Genomic DNA, 23,899 nt, shown 5'->3' on the forward strand with positions numbered 1-23,899 from the left:
TACTGACGGAAGTTTGCACTTATATCGCAAAGGCTCGGACTTAAACCCTATGTTGCGATGCCTCTCAAAACAGGAAGGACTTCAAGTTTTGGAAGAGATTCACTCTGGCTTATGCGGAAGCCACTCCAAGGGGCGAAGTTTAGCTCATAAGGCTATGACACAGGGCTATTGGTGGCCAGAGATGCAAAAGGATGCAAAACACCTATCTGAGAGGTGTGAGTCATGCCAAAAGCACGATAATATGAGTAAACTACCTGTTACTGAGTTGCATCCCATGCTTAGCCCATGACCATTTGCCAAATGGGGCTTAGACATTATTGGCCCTTTACCGAAAGCTCCAGGTAGTAAACGATTCCTTCTTGTGGCAACCGATTACTTTACCAAATGGGTAGAAGCAAAGCCTTTGGTCCAAATCCATGCTTCCAACGTCAAAATGTTTTTATGGAGAAATATTGTTTGTCGTTTTGGCATCCCTGCGGCACTTGTATCAGATAATGGTAAACAATTTCATGCTGAAGAAATACGTCAGTTTTGTGCTAATTTGAAGATACGGCATAACTTCTCCGCACCTTATCATCCGCAAGCCAATGGGGGGGGGCCACCACCAATAAAGTGATTTTGGCCAACCTAAAGAGGCGTTTGACTGGCGCCAAAGGAAATTGGGTCAAGGAGTTACCAGCTATCTTGTGGGCTTATAGGACAACGCCAAAATATTCAACTGCATTATCACCTTTTAACCTTGCATATGGTGCGAAAGCAGTCTTACCTACAGAACTGATTTCCAGTACATCTCGGTCAGTTGCTCTTGAAACAGGTTCCAATAACACTACTTTGGCTCAGTCAAAAGCTCTTATTGATGAGGTTCGCTCTGAGGGACTACAACAGCTTATTAAGTATCAAGCTGACATGAAACGGAACTATGACAAGAAGATCCATCCTAAGTCTTTTGCTCCTGAAGACTAGGTTCTCTGTAGAAACCTAAAGCTTATATAATCAGGAAAGTTTGGGGAAAATTGGCAAGGACCCTACATCATAGATCGTCCAGCATCTAAGGGGTCATATTTCCTCCGTACTATTTCTGGAAGAATAATAGAGAAGCCATGGAATGCTTACCACCTTCGCAAGTTTTACCGTTAGGAAATTTTTTGCAATTTTACATTACTCCATCAATAACAAATCTATCCATCTATGTAGTTCATTCTATTTTATCCATCAATAAAGGCATTCAACTTCCATTCTCTTAGTTTGGTTGTCATTTTACATTTTCTATTCTTCTCAGACTTTTACTTTCAACAATGTCATTCATTAACGTTCATTCTAGGGAGGTCATTCATATTATGCCTTTTTCGGTCCAAGTAAGTCGCATTCATACCTACTTGACAAAAATCCGAGTCAATAAGATGGTTATTCTTGCTCGGAACAATTATTGCAATACTCCCACAATACAATATCCGTGCTACTTCCACTACTAAGGCAATGGCGTTGTGTTTTAGTTTGGTCCCAGTGCACGGGTGACGACTTTGAACCTGTGACCACTCCAATAGTTGTCAGGCCTTGCTTCACGTTCGGTACAAATATTTTAACACCTGAATAGCTAGGTTCATTGAGGACGATCATGTCCCCTTTGCCTTTCAATAACTTTCTCCAATGGTTCTATATTGGGAGGTTTTTCTCTCTACATGGGGGCGTCTCGTTCTTTTACATTCATAAATCAACAACCCTAAGTTTTATACAGTTTTCAACGGTATAATCCAAGTATCGCTATTCCGTTGGCACACATCGTCAAATTCAACTTTCAGATATTACATTGATCCGTTGCTCGCAGTTTTCGCCAATCGAATTTTTTTGCAATTTTATTTCTGTGCATCTTTTGTTTTTTCTGTGCATTTTCGGCCATATTTTATTTAACTACGTCATTGCGTCCCGTCCACGTTAATTTGACATTATTTCGTTTCCGATAATTTACGAATTTTTTCCGATTATCCATTTTCCTATCGTTTACGTTCACACGACACTTTATTATACATTTCGCTTACTATTTTCGTATTCCATTTTTTTCTTGCTTTTTCTTCTCTTCTTTGCCATGTGAACTTTGTTCGCATGACAAAGAGGGGGCGGTGTTTCGACCCCCACCTACGTGGCAAACGTCCATTAGTAGGGGTCTCTATTTTATTCATTTAATCAACAGGGCTAAAGCCCAAATCGCAATATCATGGATCAATGTACAGGCCCATTAACTCATATGTCTAAGGTTGAACCTTAGCCACTAATGTACATTGATTTATGTCCAGATTCATTTATTATCAAAGAGATAATTATCAGTTGAGAGTTATATTCTATCACAATTACTCAAGCAACAAGATTACTTGAGCTACAAGGACTCTCTACTCTACCTATATAAATACCACATTATTTTTCATAAGGAACTACGTGGAAACTTGATCCCAAGAGAATAGATCTTGGGTACGTAGGCAGCCATTATTTGGTTCAGTTTCATCTCCCCAACATCAAATTCCTCTATTTCTTAGTGCGTTCTTTACCATTGCTCTCGTTGTGTTGAAGCAGTTTCTTCGAAACAACAACCAATCTCATCTTATATCTATCAATAGTTCCATCTGCATTAAGCTTCATGGTAAACACCCAACGACATCCAACAATCTTCATTCCAACAGGCATATCAACTACCTCCCATGTTATATTCTTTTGAAGAGCTTCCAATTCTTCATTCATTGCTTTTTTCTATTTTGAATCTTTCAAAGCATCATGCCCGATACTAGGAATAGATACAATAGACAATTGATTTATGACAAGTGAATGGGTTTCAGAAAGGCTATGGTTAGACATAAAGTTAGCTATAGGGTATTAATTTATCATTGACTTTTATGTCTGGTTCATATTGTTTCTTAGGAACTACTCCCTTACTAGCTCTTTGTGATTGTCTAGGTTGAAGACTTTCTACCCCAACAGACTCATTAAAGGTTATAGGAGGTACCTGAGGCAAAACATTTTGATCGAGATATTCAGTTATTGATGTAGAAGGGGAAATATTGTGTACTACAGTTTCAGATACATCCGGATCATGTGCTTCTGTCTCTACTATTACAGGATCAATTTCTGCTTCAGGAACTTCAAATCGTTCCTCCAAGTGTTCCAATTCTCCAAAGACATCAGGATTCCCTTCACTGCTACTCTCCCCATGAAGGGAAGACTAGGAAACTCTCTCTGAGTAATACGGGTTTGATTCATGGAATGAGACATGAAGAGATATATACATCTTGGCAGTAATCGGATCATAACACCTATACCCTTTTTGAAACTCTGCATATCCCACAAAATATACTTCTTCGCACGATGATCAAGTTTACTTTATTCTGGTTGTGGGATATGAACATAAGTTGTACATCCAAACACCGAGGCTCCAAGTTAGGCATAGATGGGATGGACAAAAGTGTATGGAGTTTCTGATAAGGATTATGAAACTCAATTACCCGTGAGGGAGTACGGTTGATAACATAGGCTGCTGATTTCACTGTTTCACCCCAATAGGATCGAGGTACATTCATGCCAAACAAGGAAGCATGAACAACTTCCAACAACTGCATGTTCTTCCGTTCGGCTAAACCATTTTGTTGGGGGGTACCAGAATTGGAGGTTTGATGATGAATTCCAATTAACTGGCAAAATTCAAATATGAGGCTATTCACAAATTCTCCACCATTATCAGACTGAAAGACCCTGATAGATTGTTGATACTGCGTCGCCACCATTTTGTAAAAATCAGTAAACATCCCATATACATCACTTTTGTTTTTCAGTAACGACACCCACGTCATGCGAGTGCAATCATCAATAAAAGTCACATAATATCTAGCTCCAGAAAATGAAGAAACTTTGGCAGGACCCCAAACATTAGAATAAATTTTCATAAAAGGAACAGGACATCTATTAATACTTGGTGAATATGAAATACGGTGGCTCTTGGCCAATTCACAAATGTCACAATGAAACTCAGACTCACTAACAACTGAAAATAACTGAGGTTGCAACCTCTTCAAATAACTAAAAGATAGATGACCTAACCTACGATGCCATAACCACACAACTTCTTTTGCATTCTCGACCCTATTGACCTGATTAGTTTGCCCCAGAAAATTCTTTTGTTTCTCGCCAGTTTCTGTCAAATCCAGGTAGTACAGTTTCCCCTTTCTAACACCATAACCAAGAATTTGTCGAGTTAGAATGTCCTGAAAAACACAGAAAGATGGATAGAATGTCACAGTACATGCAAGTGCGAGGATAATTTGACAAACAGACAATCGGTTATAGGCAAGGGATGGAACAACTAAGATAGATTCAAGAGTGAGGGTTTTAGATAACTCAATAGACCCTTCTCCGTTAATCAGAGTTGGAGTACCATTAGCAGTAGAAACAGCGGTCTGAGGTCAAATTCTAAGACTTTTCACAAGGTTAGGGTCATTTGTCATATGGTCAGATGCACCTGAATCAATTATCCATGTACTATTTGAAATAACCTTACCATTCATACCTGATTGCGCGACACTAGCCGAACTGCCGAAGCATTGTCTCCATTCACAACATTAACAATGGCGGCCTTGCTTAAATTCTTTCGTGGCCTCTTCGAGAACTCCCACCAATCAGGATAACCAATCACTTCATAACATCTCTCCTTGCTATGACCCAAATCTCCGCAAACACCGCACTTTTTATCTGCCCAAGGATTTGATTTACCTTTAGGATGGCGAGGACCAGAAAAACCTAGAGGAGTTGTCTTGATATGAATAGCCAATACAGAGGATTCAGTTGATACAGAGCACCCCATAGTCTGTTTCTCAAATTGTACCTTACGAATGTAAGCATAGCTTTGTTCCAAGGAAAATTTAGGTTCTTTCTAAAGGATCTCTCCACGCACCTGATCATACTCCTGATCTAGTCCACGTAAAAACATATGAACACACATTCTGGACATCATGGACGTTTCATGGACTACAGCTTCAACACTGTTATTCCATCTGGTGGGAGGTCACCCTCTGATCAATCTCTTGGAACATAGCCACCAATTCGTTGTAATAGGAAGGAATAAGTCTTCCATTCTGCTTCGCTTCAAAGTACTTTGTATTCAATTCAAAAATTCGAGTTTCATCAGAGTCATCATAGAAGGTCTTCTCCACATCCTCCCAAATATCTTTTGCAGTAGGAAAACGAATATAACGTTTCATAAGAGAAATATCCATAGAATCAATAAGCCAGCTTTTTACCTTTTCATTATCTGTTGCCCAAACTTCATATTCGGACGAATTTATAAGCGGTTTAACCTTTGTGCCAGTCAAATAACCAAGTTTTCCCCTTGCTCCAATCCGCATCCGTATGAGAGGAGCCCAGATGGTATAGTTGGACTCATCTAATGGAATAGTTTTTGGGAACGCTGAGTTGTCTTGTGGGGTGTAGTGGTGATAAATGATGCTTGAAGAATTGTTGTCAGATTCAGCCATTGCAGGAAAAAAAATGAAAAATTTGGGTTTTAGGTTTAGGGTTTGGAAAAAATTTGGGTTTGAGATTCAAGGATGGTTTGATTAATGGTTGTAATACGCAGCGGATTTCAATGGTTTGGCTTTGATACTATGTAGAACCAGAAGATTCAATTCAATTCAGTGTATATTTTGATTGAATTTTAAAGAGATTACACTTGTTTATATAGATTTTACAAAATAAGAAACAAAACAATTCGGTGGCTTGAGAAACACGCGGGGGGTCGGTTTCGGTTTTGTCTTTGAGAAGCTGGTCGCTCTAGCTTCTGGACATCTCGAAAGCCTAAGGCAGCAGTCGCTCTATACAAGCTTTATCTGAGCGCAGGTCGCACTCTATACATGAAAATCAATATATATACAGCTTTCTACATCCGGTTGAGCATGTTTTCTGCACTATGCCCGTTCGTCACCAAAGCTTAGAAGCATTATTAGCTAATTCCACGGTTCATGCTCCCCTTTGAGCAGTACATGACCAACTCCAAATATGTTATAGGAAGATCACACAAGTGCAGCTCTAGAAAATGACTTGGCACAAATAGCTACTCACCCAAAAGCACTTGAGCAGCATTCTTACTTGTTAGATAATAGACATCAATCATCAATGGGACTGCAGCTGGCAACCAAGAAAATGTTTGCATTCATTTGAAGATGTTGATTTGTGTGGGTCTCTCTGTGTGTTAGTTTTCTCACTCAGCAGAACATCATGTGCTCTAAAAACAACCAGTTGTATGGAATATGTAGTTTTAAGTAAGTGCATATTTGTAGCAACCATAATATATAGTAGCATTTGCTATGTAAACCATAATATCAGTGCAGATTTGTAGAATTATAGAATCCAGCTTGTGGCTCAACAATCAAGTGGCTATCAGCCTATTTGTTGGCGAAACTGCCACAGCAGATTTATGGAAGATATATTTCCTACATTACATACGCGAGTCATGAACTCATGATTTAATGTATCTCTTGCACAGTAGTACATACTACATAACATGATATTATTGTAGCTGGGATACTCTAACAACTATATGAGCTATAGGCTTAAAAGTAGGCTTATTCGTGTTCAGGCCTCAGGGTGCAGTGGTCCAAAGTCCAAAACTACTTCCATTAATATTATGAATGGTGACTTCCATCCAGACCCGCCTTCAATAAAAAGCATGCTGTTTTGATCAATTGGAAACATAATATCCAGCTTTAAATTGTGCGTCTTTTATTTGCTAGTGTGATCAAATAGTTCAAAGCTTTTTGAAACATAAGTAGGTAAGTTTGAACAACTTGGCAAGTTGGTTTTGCTATTATTATATGCTACTTGAGATTTATCAAACGTTAACAAATGAGACATTAAACTAGAAAACACAAACAAGTGTAGCAGAACAGATAGATTCCAATTAAAATGGACCCCTTCTAAGGCTTCCTTATCTTTGGAGACTCACATCACTCACAAACTCACAAATCCAGTTAATCTTAAACAAGAAATAGCTGACTTTGTTAGAGACTTCTTGCACGTGAAGCTCCAATAATTTTCATGCACCAAGTGGGTCCTTTCAGCCAGCTCTTCTTCATTTGTTCCCATGCCAAATTCCAACTACCTTAGAATCTCACCCTCATTTCTATGAAACCCATTTGGTTTCTCACTTAATTCTCAACAATAAGCACTTATCAATGGCACAAGGAACACCGCTTCTTCCATTAATGCTCTCTTTTCTGCTCCTTTTCCTCAGCATTGGTACTAAGGTAGTTCAATGTGTTGAACACAAACAAGTGCTTTATCTGGACAAGTTTCAATGGAAAGAGCTCAAACACGTTTCAAAATGTGTGCCACAGCAATCAAGTGAGTATCCATATCTCGATAGCAAACAAAGTCCTCAAGTCAGTATGTTTGTTGGACATAACTTTTCTTAGTTTTCACTCAAAAGTTTCGCATTGAGTTTTGTGTTCTGAAGTAGTTTTTTTTATGCTTTATGTGTAGTAAACTAGTAATCTTTCTTGGATTCCGCTTTTTCTATTTTAATCAGTATGCTTCTAACTGTTTTAAAGAGTCAGCACACTCCCTTACCGGATACAGTAGTAAAATGTTCTGAACAAATAAAAATGCTTATAAACATACTACTTTGTGTCTATATTTTTTATTGTTCAAAGTTAAAACAGGATCATAGTATCTGTAATTAATGAAGAAAACTTCTGCTCCAGTTTTTCCCCTTTTGTAACTCATTACATGCTCATCTCTAGTGTATGTGCCTATTGTCCAAAGCATTCTATCTATCCATTCTGTGAATTATTTTTCTCTGTGTTTCTCAAAAATCATGTTCTTCATCATGAAAAGTGATGTTCATATTTGATTTAGATTTCATTTCTGAATGTAGGAAGAGAAAACGGTGCAACAATACTGGAAATGAAGCAGAGGGACTACTGTTCTGGACATATCAAGAACTGGGATGAAACCCTTCAGCATCGCTTGGTCTCAGATGACAGAAGAGTGCAATCTCTGCAGCTAAGAATTAAGAAGCAAGTTTCTAGCCATATTGAAGACCTGTCTAGCACTCAAATCCCACTAACTTCTGGTGTTAAACTTCAGACTCTAAATTACATTGTCACAATTGAATTAGGTGGTAGAAAAATGACAGTAATAGTTGACACAGGAAGTGATCTCACATGGATTCAGTGCAAACCTTGCATATCGTGCTATGATCAACAAGATCCATTCTTTGATCCCAGTCTTTCCCATTCTTATGGCGAAATTATGTGCAACTCATCTACGTGTCAATCTCTGTCAAATGCTACTGGGTATTCAGGAGTATGTGGGACTAAGAGGCCGAGTTGCAACTACCTGGTTAGCTATGGTGATGGATCCTACACTCGTGGCGAGCTAGCCCGTGACTATCTCAATCTCAGTAGTACAGCTGTGCCGGACTTTGTCTTCGGTTGTGGCCGGAACAACAAAGGACTATTCGGGGGAGCTTCTGGACTAATGGGTCTAGGCAGGAGCCAACTTTCATTGGTTTCTCAAACCTCCACAAACTTTAGTGGAACTTTCTCCTACTGTTTGCCATCAACAGATACTGAAGATTCTGGGTCTCTTATTCTTGGTGAAAGTTTTTCTGTTTTCAAGAATTCTACTCCCATCACTTACACTAACATGATTTCAAATCCACTGCTCTCCACCTTTTATTTACTAAATCTTACTGGTATAAGCATTGGTGGCGTGGCTTTACAATCTCCTGGGCTCTCTAACGGCGGCATTCTGATTGATTCTGGAACTGTGATTACAAGGCTTGCTCCATCAGTTTACAGGGCTTTAAGGACAGAGTTCTTGCAACAGTTTTCAGGGTACCCGCCTGCACCAAGTTATTCTATCTTGGATACTTGCTTCAACTTAACTGGGTATGAAGAATTGGACATCCCGACACTAAAGCTACGCTTTGAGGATTCTGTAGAAATGACTGTGGATGTTATGGGGATGTTCTATGTTGTTAAGACCGATGCTTCTCAAGTTTGTTTGGCTATAGCTAGCCTCACGTATGAGGATGAACTTGGGATAATTGGAAACTATCAGCAGAAAAATCTAAGGGTCATCTATGACACAAAGAATTCTAAGTTGGGATTTGCTGAAGAGATATGCAGTTATAACTTATAACTGAGAGAACTCAGTGAGGATGGTATATAGGTTTTGGTATACTTTTTTCGAAGGCAGAGGTAAAGGCATCTAGGTGAAAAGCATCAACAGGCATATACATATAAGCTTCGTAAAAACCTCAAAGTTTCCTTATTAGCAAACTCTTAGTTCAGACTATATATATTATAATTAACTAATATCCATGAAAAGAGGGAGATAAAGATATTCTGTGTCTTTGGTAGCTAGAGTTCTCATTTTAGTGGTGTCATTCACACAATGAATGTTCGTAACTAATGGATGGCAGTCATTTATAAGGATTTTTTTTTTTTTGTTGATGAAAACCTTAATTTGATTAACTTAAATATCTGGAAAGAAACACCCCATCATACAAACAGAACTCACTGGTGCCATTGTCCTTAGCCCAGGAAGCAAGTCTATTTGCTTCACTATTTACAGACTTCAGAAGTAGCTCTAGTAATAACAGATGAAAAAGAACTGGATATAGAGTGGATTGTATCCAGAACTGGTCTCCATTGCGAGTTAGTAGAAGAGTTCTGGTCCTTCAAGATGCTTGTGATGCGCTTTGAATCACCTTCTATGATGATATTGTTGGGGAATAACGATACCAATCGATCCCCTTTGAACCAACTACTACTCCAGATAAATTCTAAATATCCACTACAACCAACCTAGCATGCCCAACTCTCTAAACAACTATTAACAACAGATAATAATGTAAAGAAAATAAAACATACCACAACACAAAGATATATATAACGTGGTTCGGTCAATGGTGTCTACTTCCACAAGAGCTAATCCTTTTTATAACATGGGAAGAAAGATTACAATCACTCATTTCAGTCTCTCATCTTACTAGATCACTCCTCTCTCTTTACAGGTTTTTTGTCTTTGCAAAGGTTATCTCTCTCAATCTTGATTTCTCTCAAAATTGGGTTTCTTTCTCTCTCTCTCTTGTGTTGCTTAGTTCGTCTCTTATGCGGCAAACTCGCGGTTCTCAGAAATAGAAATTCTGACGAAAATAGACTTGGACTTGGTGGCATCCCTCGACAAAGCCATTTCAAGCTGCAAGCGCTCTCTTAGAATTTCAGGAAAAAAAAAAGAAAAAAAAAAAAGAAAGAAAAAGTCCAGTAGACTTGTTTCGGAAAAGTGGAGAAAAAAAACAATCTTCTTTTTCTCCAAGGCTCCTTGGGCAAAACTAGTTTCGAGCGTTCGCTTGCTCAAACTTCTTTACGCAAACATCACCGGATTCTCTCATTCTTCCTCATGTGAGGGATAACTCCAACAATCTCCCCCTCCCTAACAGTGAGGGGGGATACCTCCATGCAATTTCCAAATCAACAGGAGGAGCATGCTACCATTCCGGTGGTAGCACAACAAACATCAAACTTACCTTTCGGTAAGACTTTGATCATCATATCCGACCCGTTCTTGTCGGTATGGATCTTCTCAATGCATAAATGTTTGTCTTCGAGTACTTCTCTAATCCAATGATAACACACATGTATGTGCTTGAATCTAAAATAAAAACTCGGATTCTTGCTCAAATGGATGGCGCTCTGACTGTCACATAGAACTACAAACTATTTCTGCTTTAGCCCTAGTTCATCGAAGAACCTCTTCATCCATAGCATCTCTTTGTAATACTCAGTGGCTGCAATATACTCGACTTTTGTAGTGGAGAGGGCAACACACTTTTACAACTTAGATTGCCAAGAAACTGCTCCCCTTGCAAAAGTAACCAGATAACCGGAGGTGGACTTCATCGAGTCAACATCACCAGCTGCCATGTCTCCATCAATGTGGCCTTCAAGTAAGGGCTTACTTCCACCAAAACACAAACATGATTTGGAAGTGCCCTTGAGATATCTCAATATCCACATAACACCTTCCCAATGCTCCTTACCCAGATTTGACAGAAATCGGCTTACAACACCAATGGCGAAAGCAATATCCGGTCTTGTACACATCATTACATACATCAAGCTGCCCACTGCGGATGCATAAGAAATCTTTTCCATCTGACTCTGCTCATGCTCACCCTTTGAACACATCTCTTTGGTCATGTAAACTGGCCACCAAGCGGATAACTGACTGGTTTCGCTTGATCCATGTTGAATCTCATCAACACCTTCTCAATGTAGCTTTCTTGCGAAAGTCATAACTTCCTACTCTTTCTGTCACGAGTGATCCGCATCCCAAGTATCTGCTTTGCTTGACCCAAATCCTTCATCTCAAAGGACTTACTCAAGTTTTTCTTCAGCTTGGATATTTTGTTGATGTTTGGGCCAACTATCAACATATCATCCACATACAACAAGAGCACTATGAAATCCCCATCTGGAAATTTCTGAATAAACACACAATGGTTGGAAGTGGACTTCTTATATCCTTGCTTCGCCATAAAGGAATCAAACTTTATGTACCACTGTCTTGGTGCTTGCTTCAACACATACAAACTCTTTATCAGCTTGCATACTGGTTGCTCCTTGTCTTTGACCTCAAACCCCTCTGGCTGGTCCATGTAGATATCTTCTTCAAGCTCTCCATGAAAAACAACTGTCTTAACATCTAGTTGCTCAACCTCTAGGTTCATATTTGCGGTCAGACCCAATACCACCCTGATAGAAGTCATCTTAACTACAGGAGAGAAGATTTCATCAAAGTCAATACATTTCCTTTGACCGAATCCCTTCACAACAAGACGAGCTTTGTGCCTTGGGTGTGGATTATTCTCCTCATGCTTGACTTTGTAGATCCACTTATTCTTGAGAATTTTTCTTCCTTTCGGTTTCTCAACTAACTCATAAGTGTGGTTCTTATGCAAAGAATCCATCTCATCATGCATGGCCTTCAACCACTTTTCTTTGTATGTACCTTCAAGAGCCTCTTGATAGTACATATAGGTTCTCCACCATCAGATAGTAAAACATACATATGTGATAGATACCTTGTTGAAGCTTGTCTCTCTCTGTCGGACCTCCTTGTCCCATTTTCTTGTGCCTCAGGAGGATGCACTTCTGCTTACTCAGGTAGTGGTTCATGCACTTCATTTGCATCTTCTATATCAATAGGTTCTATCATATCATAAGCAATAGGATCGTCATCATGAGCTTCAAACCCATGGTTCTCTGCATTCTCAATACCTTTTGCACGTTCCACAGTAGGAACTTCTGGTTCTGAATCAACAAGATCATTGGTGAAAGCTTATAACTTCTCACCCTCCTCAAAGTCTACTATGGTTTGGTCTTTCAAGAACACAACATCTCGACTTCGGATTACCTTCTTGTTAATCGGATCATAGAGTTTGTAGCCAAACTTCTCATCCCTATAACCCAAAAAATACACTGCTTGGCTTTGTCATCAAGCTTGGATCTCTCATCCTTGGGAATATGAACAAATACCCTGCACCCAAATACCCTCAAGTATCTATAATCAACATCGCTGCCTGACCATACTCTCTATAGATAATCATTATTCAGAGGCTTTAACGGCGATAGGTTGATCACATGTACGGCTGTATGCATTGCTTCTACCCAGTAACTTCTAGGTAACTTAGAGTGAGACATCATGCATCTCATCCTCTCTACAATGGTTCATTCTCTCGGCTATACCATTCTGTTGCGGTGTCTTGGAAACGGTTTGCTCATGACAAATCCCATGACTCTTGCAATACTCTTCAAACATACGGCCCTATGTACTCACCCCCATTATCTGAGCGAATACACTTCAAAGGCTTCCCTGTCTCTCTTTCCACCATGTTATGGAAAGTCTTGAACACGCCAAGTACTTCATCCTTGGTCTTAGACTATATGCCCATATCTTTTTTGACACATCATCAATGATAGTCAAGAAGTACAAAGCTCCCCTGTGGGACTTAACTTTCATAGGACCATATAAGTCAGTGTGATCGAACTAGCTCAAGGACATTGTCCTTTCTGTGAGACGAATTTTTTTGGAAAGACACTCTGTGTTGCTTTCCTACCAAACAAGGAGTACATCTATTTAAATGTGTAACTTTAATGTCTGGCAAGGCCTTTTGCTTGGCAAGAACTTTCATGCTTTTTGCCCATATGACACAGTCTCGTGTCATAGTTCGGAGGAAGCTTCTTCTTCTGCCACATCTACTTCTGCTTTACACAAACTAGCATGTGTTTTGTAAAGAGAGCAAGTTTTCTTCTCTTTTGCTGCTGCAATGGAACCTCTGCTTAGTTTCCATACCCCGTTACCAAACGAGTTTAGAAAGCCATCATCATCTAACTTCCCAGTGGAAATTAGGCTTAGCCGAATGTCAAAGACATGTCTTACATCTTTGAGTGTCAAGGTGTAGCCAACATTGGTTTCTATATGAACATCCCCAATGCCTACAATCTTTGAGACTCCACTGTTACCCATATTTACCTCACCAAACTCACCACATTTGTAGGTAGTGAAGAATCCCCTGTGCGGTGTAACGTGATAGGATGCTCCTGTATCTATCACCCGTTCTGTATCCTGGCATGAGGTACTAAGACAACATACACCACATTCTGACACAATTCCCACTAGACCATCGTCGACTAGTGCGGTAGTATCTTTGCCTGTGTTTCCGTTCCTCTGTACCATGTCTTCATGTACACGGTTATTCTTCTCATCCCTCTTCAGTGTTCTGCACTCATACTTGAAGTGACCCTTGGTGGCACAATAGTAACATTGTCTCTCTGCCTTAGGAGTTCTAGCTTCACATCTAGATTTGCTTCTGTCATCACCTCTAGAATGAGATGGTTTTCTGCTCTTACCTCTCCCCCCTTTCTCTGTGACAAGAATCTCTGAGTGAGAGGAGCTGCTTCTTGAACCCCTTCTTGTCTCCTTATTCAACAATGCTCCGGTAGCCATCTCTATGGAAATAACTCCATCCTTAGCGGCTCCGTTAACAGATACTGCTAACGTCCCCCAATTGTCGGGTAGAGAGGTTAATAAGAACAAAGCCTCAACTTCGTCACCCATATTAATCTTCATCAAATGTAACTGATTGATGGTATTCTGTAGTTCATTAAGATGCTCAAACATTGAATAACCTTCTTTGTACTTCGTGTTGGCAAACTTCTTAATGAGCAGCACTTTGTTTCCGGCTGACTTCCTCTCATAAAGGTCTTCGAGTTTCTTCCACAAGCCAAAAGCAGTACTTTGTTTCCGGCCGACTTCCTCTCATAGAGGTCTTCGAGTTTCTTCCACAAGCCAAAAACAGTAGTCTCTTGGAATACATGGTGAAAGACACTATCGTCAATCCACTGTCTAATGTACCCTATTGCTTTTCTGTCAAACTTGCTCCACTCAGCCAAAGGAATCGTTTCCGGTTTTTCTTCCCCATTCTCAATGGGTTGTGTCAAGTCTTTGCAGTATAGCAAGTCTTCCATATCGGCTTTCCAAATAGTGTAGTTTGCTCTATTCAGACTAATCATGTGAGTATTCATAGAATGGTCCATCTCTACAAGTTATTTAAACTCAAATTTTCTCTTAGAAATTTTGTCAAACACCTTCCGAGCAAAATTCGGATAACAACTTAGGTTAATCTAACCTGGCTCTGATACCACTTGTTGGAAAATAACGATACAAATCGATCCCCACTATACAGATAACTTGTACTTGAACCAACTACTACTCCAGATAAATTCTAAATATCCACTACAACCAACCTAGCATGCCCAGCTCTCTAAAAAACTATTAACAACAAATAATAATGTAAAGAAGATAAAACATACCACAACACAAAGATATACCGTGGTTCGGCCAATAGTGCCTACTTCCACAAGAGCTAATCTTTTTTATAACGTGGGAAGAAATATTACAATCATTCCTTTCAGTCTTTTACCTTATTAGATCACTCCTCTCTCTTTATAGGCTTTTTGTCTCTGCAAAAGTTATCTCTCTCAATCTTGATTTCTCTCAAAATTGGGTTTCTTTTTCTCTCGTGTTGTTTAGTTCGTCTCTTAGGTTTTGCCCAAAACCCCTTTCTTATGCTGCAAACTCGCGGTTCTCAGAAATAGAAATTCTGACGAAAATAGACTTTGGAGGCTATCTCGTGAGCCAGCCATTTCAAGTCTTGTAGCGCCCTCTTGAATTCGGGGGGAAAAAAAAAAGAGTCCAGTAGACTTGTTTCGGAAAAAGTTGAAAAAAAAAACAATCTTTTTTTCTCCAAGGCTCCTTGGGCAAGACTAGTTTCGAGCATTCACTCGCTCAAAGTTCTTTACGCAAACATCACCGGATTCTCTCCTTCTTACTCATGTGAGAGATAACTCCAACAGATATTACTCAGGCTATGTTGTTGTGCAAATCTGCCCGCCATCTCCGCAGCAAGCAGCTTTGCAAGGTCTCTATTCTGGACTTTCTCAGCCTGCATAGCAGCTCCCAAGTATTGTCCATTTGAGTCCCTAGCAACCACAGCCAAAACAGCATAAGTTAGAACTTTGTTAAACTTAATGCCATAATTAATTTTAAACCAACCTGGAGGTGGACTAATCCAATCCTCCTCAACTGAGGGAGCAACAACTGAGGGAGCAACCGCTTCCCTCATGTCTAGAGGTTTATCATACACCTTAGTCCAAGTGAGCCAATTAGTGTAAGCTCTATCTAAGACCCATTTCAAATTTGGTCTTTTCCCTCCCAACTTGCAATCATTCCTGTGCCACCATGTGAAATATATGATGCCAATGGCATAGATAATTAGGTGATTATCTGATGCTAACACAGGAGAAGAAAAAAATAAAAGCAACCAATTCAATTATCTGGCTGACAAGGAGTGAGTTCAATTCTCCACCCAAGGATATTTATAAGGAATGGAAATATGTAGTGTTATTGTACGTTTGTTTGAAGTGAATTTTACAGGACTGTGAGCTGTTAAGTAAGTTTCAGACCACCAGGTGAACAAGACAGTATCAATTAGGAGGGAAATTAAAAATCGAAATCTGAGAGGGTCAGAGGGAATAATATTCTTCTCGTTTCGACACTCAGAAGAAATAGCCGAAGTTTCAACCAAAGACAACTATTAATTTCAATAAAAAAAAAAAAAAAAACCAAAAAAAACCAAAAAAACCAACAAGACCTTGAAAGGAGGTTAGCGACAATTGAAATGGTAGGAGTAACTTGGAAAAAAAAAATCAAAAACTTTATTTGTATTCAACTTGGCAATTACTTGCGGGGCTGATAAGAATATAAAGAAATAGGTTTATTTTGGCAGTCATAAAAGAAAACTAGTGCAACATCTGTATAAACGGATTTATAGGCAACAAAAGGATTAAAGGAACTTAGACTAACATACTGGGGAAATAAGTAAAAATACATAGACAAGTTAATGAAGTTCACACTATAACATTCTAATAATTGGAAAACCACATTGGTTTACTCAATCTCGCACGTGATTGTCTTGTTTGCTTCAGTCTGTTCAGTAAGAATTGATGAAATTGCAAGAAAATTGAATGCTCAAGAAGAGACATTAAATAAAAGTACATGATACTTGTAAACAAAATTTTCTATATCGTAGATCTTCTGTTGGCTCTTCATTTGGATGACAGGCAAATTCACTCCTTAACAAACTGTACTGCTTGAGCAGCAAGTTAGGGCAAAGCACCACTAGCTAGCTTCACATATTGCCACAGGAGTATCACAAATGTTGAATGAAAATATAGTAATTTCTCTATTATTGGGAGCTATGAACAAGGGATACTAATTCAATTTTCTCCACTCCAGTAGTTTCTGCTGACACTTTTGTATTGAACATCTCTGTTGGAAGAATGGATGAAGTGGGATCACTTCTAGGCACCAGAAACAGCAGAAACAATGGAAATACTCTCATTATGTTGCGGATCAAGATGGCCAACCAGAGGTTATCAAATTGGGTGCGGTTAATACTCAAGATATGCATTAAGAAGCCTCCTCCCCATGAAGATGTGAGTATGCCAACATTATCAATGGACATCAGTAAAGCAAAGAAAGTCCCTTCTATACCTGGGGGACAGAGCTTGGAACTGATTACAAGAAGCGGCATCCACTTGAGTCGTCCAATCATCTGAGAGACACCTTCGTCAATCACGACAAAGACATAATCAGGCATTCCAAATTTTAAGTTTAACCGCAGCACTAAAATCAAATCCAGCATTCCAGATACACCAAAAAGCAACTGAGACCAGAAAACTATGCTGCGGAATGGATAGTCTTTCAAAACATTTTGGTAGAGTAGAACGCCTAGAAGAGAACCTATAGAGCCAATGGAGAATATAAATCCGACATTTTCCTGCATTAAGCACATGGGATTACTATGACAAGTTTACAACATTATTTCTCTTGGGCCATAATATCGCCAGACAGAAATAACGGTTACCTGAGAGAAAGCTGGACCAGCCTTTGGGTCTGTGAGCCAGTAGAACATCCCTTCATGGATGTTCAAGCTCAACGCAAGTGACAAATACATATACACACAAGGCCTCCACACTTCCGGGCATTTTAGAGTTGTCAACATAGACTTGCTAGCTTCCAGAAATTTGTGGTTTACCTGGTTTCAAGATAATTTAAGAGTTCGGATGAGAAGGGACCATAACCATTTATCAAGATGCTCAATATAATTAAGTAAATACTTTACCTGTCTGTAGGAAAAATTGGGTATCTTGGGTTCTTTGAGCACCATCCCGATCAAAAACACTAATCCAAATGGAATACTCAGCACACCAAAGACCCCCTATTAAAGACAGGAATATCATTAGGCTATATACTAATTCTCAACAGCAGAAATGCAGCTTCCAGTCACATTTACTATTGGCTAAGAGAACAGAAGAAGCTACCTTGGGGCCAATTAGGTGAACAAGAAAGCCGCTAATAGAGAATCCCACAAGTGCTCCAACAGAGGAACTAAGTCCACACAAGCTCTGCATGTCAGCAGCGAGAGAAGGGTGACTTATACTGTTTTGTGCCACACAAGCATCAATGGTCACATCTGCTATTGCTACACCAGCACTTCCAGCTGTTAGAGACAACAAAGCGAAGACTATATGCAACTTACTATGCAGTGATATCAAGAGCATGGAGATCACACCGATAAAACCTGAAATCCACATTGAGAAAATGTCGGTGTTAACAGCATTATTAAAATGTTTGTGTTTTCTATTTTTTCTCAAAACACAAACTCATCTACCACAAAAATACAAAAAGATAAAGGTTTAGGGCCAAGCTCTAGGTATTGAAAACAGATCAAAGAGACTACAGGTCTAGCAAGCAACAATCACACCCACACCATAACATTCACCCTGAGCAGTGAGTGCTCGAACTAGTGACCAGTCGACCACTTACAATCTATTGTTCAGTTTCCACGTTAAGAACCATAGTCAACAGCTCGGGCTCGTAGAGAGTGCACCAACAATGCATATTACAGTAGGTATACAACATTACCATACACACACTGTGGTGAACAGGCGTCTAACATACCCCCTCTTAGAGTGATCGTGGGCCACACAGGTAGTAGTCACACACCTAACTATCACATGGGGTCATGGGGAAGGCACACACCTGCACAACTTCTCCTTAACGAGTGAGTCCTCCAATCACTCTTATGATACCTGAAGGCAACACTTTAAAATAGGTTTGCAACACTTTACAAACTGCATAGGAAGACCATCTTAACCAGCCTGCACTGTACTATATTTCAGATTTCAAAGTCGGCCTTAGTAAATTAATCCCAGACGATTATGGAGATTTCTTTTATACTGTCTTCCTTTACAAGTTGCAGCATTTCATTGTTAATGGGTGGTCCATCTCAATTTATCTCCTGGTCTCCTTGTTCCTCTTTGTTCCCGTGGACGTTCACAATAAGGGGTACAATCCTTCTCAATGGTTATTGGCAATAAATAATGATCAATGATGTAGAAAACAAAAACCAATGAACATCATAAACCTTAAGCATGTTCCCCATGTAAGTAGATCAAGCAATTCAATGCTTTGATAGCATGACTCCTTACAACTTGTACACGGGAGGAGGGCTGTTAGTTATATCATTATTACCCAAACTATATCAGGTTGGTGGAAAGGAGAGGAAATATCTTATTGTATCCCTATTTTTGAGATAGTCAAAACAGGGAGCACTGTCAGTCTGTTATGTTCTGTGAATGGTTGTTCCAAGTGCGGAAATTCCAATCCATGTTTTATCATAGTAATTCTTCTTTTGTTTGAGAGAGTTCTTCTCCTTAGTTGTTAGTGTTGTGAAGTATGGAGCCTGATCACCACGTGGTTAGTTTCCAAATTGGAATTGGAAACATGGACCCGCCAGCATTACTTCTCATAAACGGTGATGAACAAGTAAATTGGTTTTGGAAACCAATTACTACTTTGGTTCCTCACGTTCTCTATAAATACCCCAAGGTATTTGAGAATTAATAAGACACAACTAAGAGAGCTCATAGTGTACGGCGCGCGTAGTGAGTACATTATTAGAGCAATAATTAGTGTAAGACAATAGCTAAATTTGTGAGTGCATTGTGATAGTGCAATAGCATAAATTTGTGAGTGCTGAAAGTGTGCGTGTGAGAGAGAGAGATTGGTGTTTGTGTGAGGCTTGTGACATTGTAAACAACTCTTTGATTATAGTGGATTTTGGTGCGTTTGTGGACGTAGGCAATTGCCAAACCACGTAAGTTCTTTGTGTTCGTTTATTTTTTGTTCTTTCATTATTGCTTTAGTGGTTGTATTGGTGTTCTTGTTTTGTCATTGATTCCAAGATCTTGAGGATAATTGTCGTTAGTCAGGATTAGTGTGATCTCTAACTCTTAACAAGTGTGTCTGTGTGTGTTATCATATTAGAGAGCTCTCTTGCTTTATACCATTATTGGTTTTTACGGCATTACGTTGCTTACCAAATAACAAAAGCATTCAAAGTTGACTTCCTTTTCATATAGATACAGGTTTAGCACTATGAATCATATACAACATGTATACAGATGACATCATCAAATACAGAAAACACAACACAGATCCGATGTTGGCATAAGTCGTTAGTTCAGCATTCATTGCACTACTCAGATATATACTTAAACATACTTGCAACTCCATATTTAACTCAATGAAACCAAAGAGAAAACAGGTGAACATAGTTAAAAATGCACTTACCAGCTAAAATGAAATAGGGACGTCTTCGATATCCGGCAATGGGCAGAACATCAGTAAGGAGACCCCATAAAGGCTTAACAATCCAAGGAATATAACTAATCCCAGAATAAACCTGTGCTTCAGATGGCTGCACCTTCTGAACATCCTTCCAGTAATAATCCGTCCCGACACGGCCTAAACCACCTCCCAACCCTTGATTAATACCATAAACAACAACTACTCCCAATACAAAACTCCAATGCATTTCCACAGCAAGCATTGTAAACCATTCCACTGGTGCTTTAACAAAATACAACAACCCCTTTGTTGGTTTCTCCTCTTCCATAACTTTCCCACCAAGTGGAACACTCTCGTCATCTTCCTCCATTTTATAACTTGTCCAAAAAAAACACACACACTAGATACCCAAGTCAATGCTGAAAAAAGGGTATCCAAATTTATCAAAAAACCTCAACAAAATCTAAAAATCTCAAACTACCAAAGTCAAAATTCAACAGATACTCACATGGGCATCTACAAAATGATCACAACCACCTTTTCAGAACTCCACAGCTGAAAATCCAGCATTTGAAGACTTGGGTATCTTGATTTACATACAAAATTCTCAGAGACACAAAATAAGATCCCAGCTGAGCCTACACTATACAAGTATGTATAAGTTTTATGCTTCAAATCTCACAAACCCAAGTATGAAAATACCACCAAGTCAAATGGGCGTTCACACTTGAGCTCAACTTGATGAAAAAAAACAAGTCGCAAAATGAGAAAGGAGGAGGAAGATCCAAGAAATGGTATTTTAAGTCTTGAACAAGAGTTATTACATCTAGTCAAACAGTAACAGTGGGACCCGGAACATGCCGACCACGTGGAAGATGGATATTGGCTCCATGGAGTTAGGCACGAGCGTTTTTTCTTAGATTGTGAGATGACTTCGGAGTGACGTAGGTTTTAAAGTTGGAGATCTGCTTGTGTTGTCGGCTCAACTTTTATAGGTGTCTTGGACAGATACAGACTTGTACCTAATCATCATTTTTATAAAAAAAAAAAGTTACATTACAGAAGATACGAGGTTATTTATAATGCACTGTGTCAGCTGCTACATCTTATCTTATATATATAGATTATATGCTGGGCGATTCAACCACTTATGTACTGCTGTCAAACAATTTATATATAGCTGGAAATGTGTGTGCACAACCGAACACGAGTTTGTTGCATTTGGAATACTTGATTTTAGAGAAAAGTTGACGATCAAGTCCTCTTGTAATGGTTTAGTCTTGGTAAGAGAAGAGTATGCGGATCTTCAAATTATGACTAAGGAAAGCATAAGAGTTCCTCACTGTGAACATTTGGTGTTTCTTCCTTCTACCAAAGAGTACAAACTCGTAGACATGTTCTACGATGATTCTAATGCTCTTGCATTTCACGTGAGAAGTATGGGTGGTTCTAAAAATGATTCATTTATATTGTTTTAGTGATTCGTTGAGAGAGATTATGAATAGGCTGGCATACGTTCTGGAATGAAAGGATTTCTATTGATGGGATCTTGTACGTGAACTCGGATCATCAGATGCGCAAATAGTGTCCTTCGATGTATGCAATGGAAAGGTTCAAGTGCTAAAATTCCCAAGTGAAGGAGCCATTTCACTCATAGAGCTAGGTAACGTATGGACTCTAAAGGATTAAGCACTGGGGAATGGGCAGAGAAAATTCAGAATTAGCGGTTTCCCTAAGTTTCTGTTTGGCATCCTGAAATTCTGTAGTACCTGACCATGTTTAGGCTATGTATAATTTGTGGTGGATACCCTTGGAGATTGTTTGGTCCCTCAGATTTGTCTTGTACTGTTCTTCATTTTTTATTTTTTATTTATTATTTTTTTTATCAAATTCTCCAAATTGAATGAAAATAACATCAATTTTTTCAGAAAAAATAACCACAAATAAACCGAAAGATAACCTAGATTAGTAACTTCAATTCAACATACTCTCCCTATTACTTGAAGTCCAACAAAACAAAAATTGATAATTCAAAAGCATTCTACTAGATTGTGAAGATAGAAAGAAGATTGAAAGTATAAAAAGAAGGAAATTGTGAAGATGGTTCTTCTTTGCATACCCAAATTCTATTTGTGGGTAATATTTTGGTTTTTTGTTTTTTCAAATACACAAAAGAGAAGATGGTGGGAGTTAGAACTTAAAATGGAGGAAGTGACAAATATTTACGGTGGTCGGTCGAGATCGGAATGGAGACGGTGGGGAAGAAGAACCCATAGAGTGGATGAAGAAGGCTTTCTGTTGCAAGTTGTTTTTTTTTTTTTTTTCGATCGCGTGATTAAGTTGAATGAATATCGTTATCTTAGCTTCTCCAAGAGATAACGTAATCCTTGTTATCGAGCCATTTATGTTCTCCTTATTCATAAGTTGTGGCCCATATTCTAAAAATGAACTGGACTAAACAATTAAACACCTTATAAGGGGTCTTATAAATGCTACCCAAACCATGCTGCCAAATAGGCCCTAAGCGTTTTTTAGACTTGAGAGCGAATTTGTGGACAGCAGCTTCTCATTGGTCCAAACTATTTTCTGGCACATAAACAATTTTTTCGGGCAGAATAAACAGTTTTCTCAAGCACCAACTCCACCAATCAGCATTTGCTATCTTGTGGACAATATATAGTAACCTGTTCACAAAGTTATTCTATTTAGACTTTGGTCCTAATAATAGTTGGTTTATTAGGATTTGGTAAAAAAAAACTTGAATATTAAGGTTTAGTCCTAGTTTTGGTTATTGACTATCAGTCAACTGAGTTGACTGTGGTTAATATGCTTATATTTTCAAAATTGCAATAATACCCCTCGCGTGCAGTATCATATGCTTCCATTTTTATCAAATTTATTCGACACGTGTCGACATCTGACTTCTTATTTCGATATGTCAGATCTTAAATTTGCACATCTCGAGAATACAGGTGAAATAAGAAGGGAAAATTTGCACATTTGGACACGTTATCACTCACTCTCTCTCTCGACTTCCCTCACAGAAACCCTAGCTCTTTATGTCTCTCACCGAAATCGTAGCTCATCTCATTTGTGAAAACACCAAGTTTAACACTCACATAGACCCAAACACCGAAACCAACCCCTCTTCTTCTCTAACCACGAAAAGCATTACAATTTTATGAAGAACTTCCATTGGAGCTGATGACCGTGTTTTTTTTGATGATTTTCATGAAGTGTACATGTTGATTGTCGTTGTTTTATGGTTTTGAAGTTGTTGTGAGGTCATAATTGTTGATTTGAGGTCATCATCTGTTGTCGTCATAAAATTGAAGATTGTTGCTTAAAGGTTAGTTTTTTATGCTCTTCTTAGTAAAAATATAATTTTTATATAAGGTTGTATGATAAACATGAAAGTGTCAGCTTGATCTGTTGGAAAAATTGTGGCTTTCTCGTATGCTTCTTATACCGTTATTGTTATTTTCCAGTGAAGCTTAAATTAAAATGGTGGTTTGTTGTATTGCATGGTTTAGTCTGTTGCCATACGCTTTAGAAACACATGCATGGACTAAAAAATAATTTTTAACTATTTAGTAGGACT

At 38.8% G+C, this 23,899-nt stretch overlaps 2 protein-coding genes across 4 annotated transcripts; one reads left to right on the forward strand and one right to left on the reverse strand.

The window, feature by feature from the left end:
- Positions 1-7,101: 7,101 nt before the first annotated feature.
- LOC147508401 (Eukaryotic aspartyl protease family protein) lies at positions 7,102-9,473 on the forward strand. The gene is made up of 2 exons (XM_086600937.1): positions 7,102-7,374; positions 7,907-9,473. The coding sequence occupies exons 1-2, from the start codon at positions 7,206-7,208 to the stop codon at positions 9,175-9,177; spliced, it is 1,440 nt and encodes a 479-aa protein (XP_086457063.1). The 5' UTR covers positions 7,102-7,205; the 3' UTR covers positions 9,178-9,473.
- Positions 9,474-16,471: 6,998 nt separating this feature from the next.
- On the reverse strand, positions 16,472-21,193 carry LOC147508402 (putative folate-biopterin transporter 2). 3 transcript variants are annotated; one of them, XM_086600938.1, is made up of 6 exons: positions 20,807-21,193; positions 20,302-20,675; positions 17,988-18,247; positions 17,789-17,884; positions 17,531-17,701; positions 16,472-17,443 (listed from the first exon to the last, which is right to left on the reverse strand). In XM_086600938.1, exons 1-6 carry the CDS (start codon positions 20,812-20,814, stop codon positions 16,850-16,852), a joined length of 1,503 nt encoding a protein of 500 aa, XP_086457064.1. In that variant the 5' UTR covers positions 20,815-21,193; the 3' UTR covers positions 16,472-16,849. The 3 variants fall into 3 exon arrangements, with proteins under 3 accessions (XP_086457064.1, XP_086457066.1, XP_086457065.1); XM_086600940.1 differs by having other exon boundaries at positions 20,302-20,698; positions 20,807-21,192; XM_086600939.1 differs by having other exon boundaries at positions 20,302-20,717; positions 20,807-21,190.
- Between the last annotated feature and the right edge of the window lie 2,706 nt (positions 21,194-23,899).

Source organism: Coptis chinensis, chromosome 3, assembly GCF_015680905.1.
Source record: "Coptis chinensis isolate HL-2020 chromosome 3, ASM1568090v1, whole genome shotgun sequence".
Lineage (NCBI taxonomy): Eukaryota > Viridiplantae > Streptophyta > Magnoliopsida > Ranunculales > Ranunculaceae > Coptis > Coptis chinensis.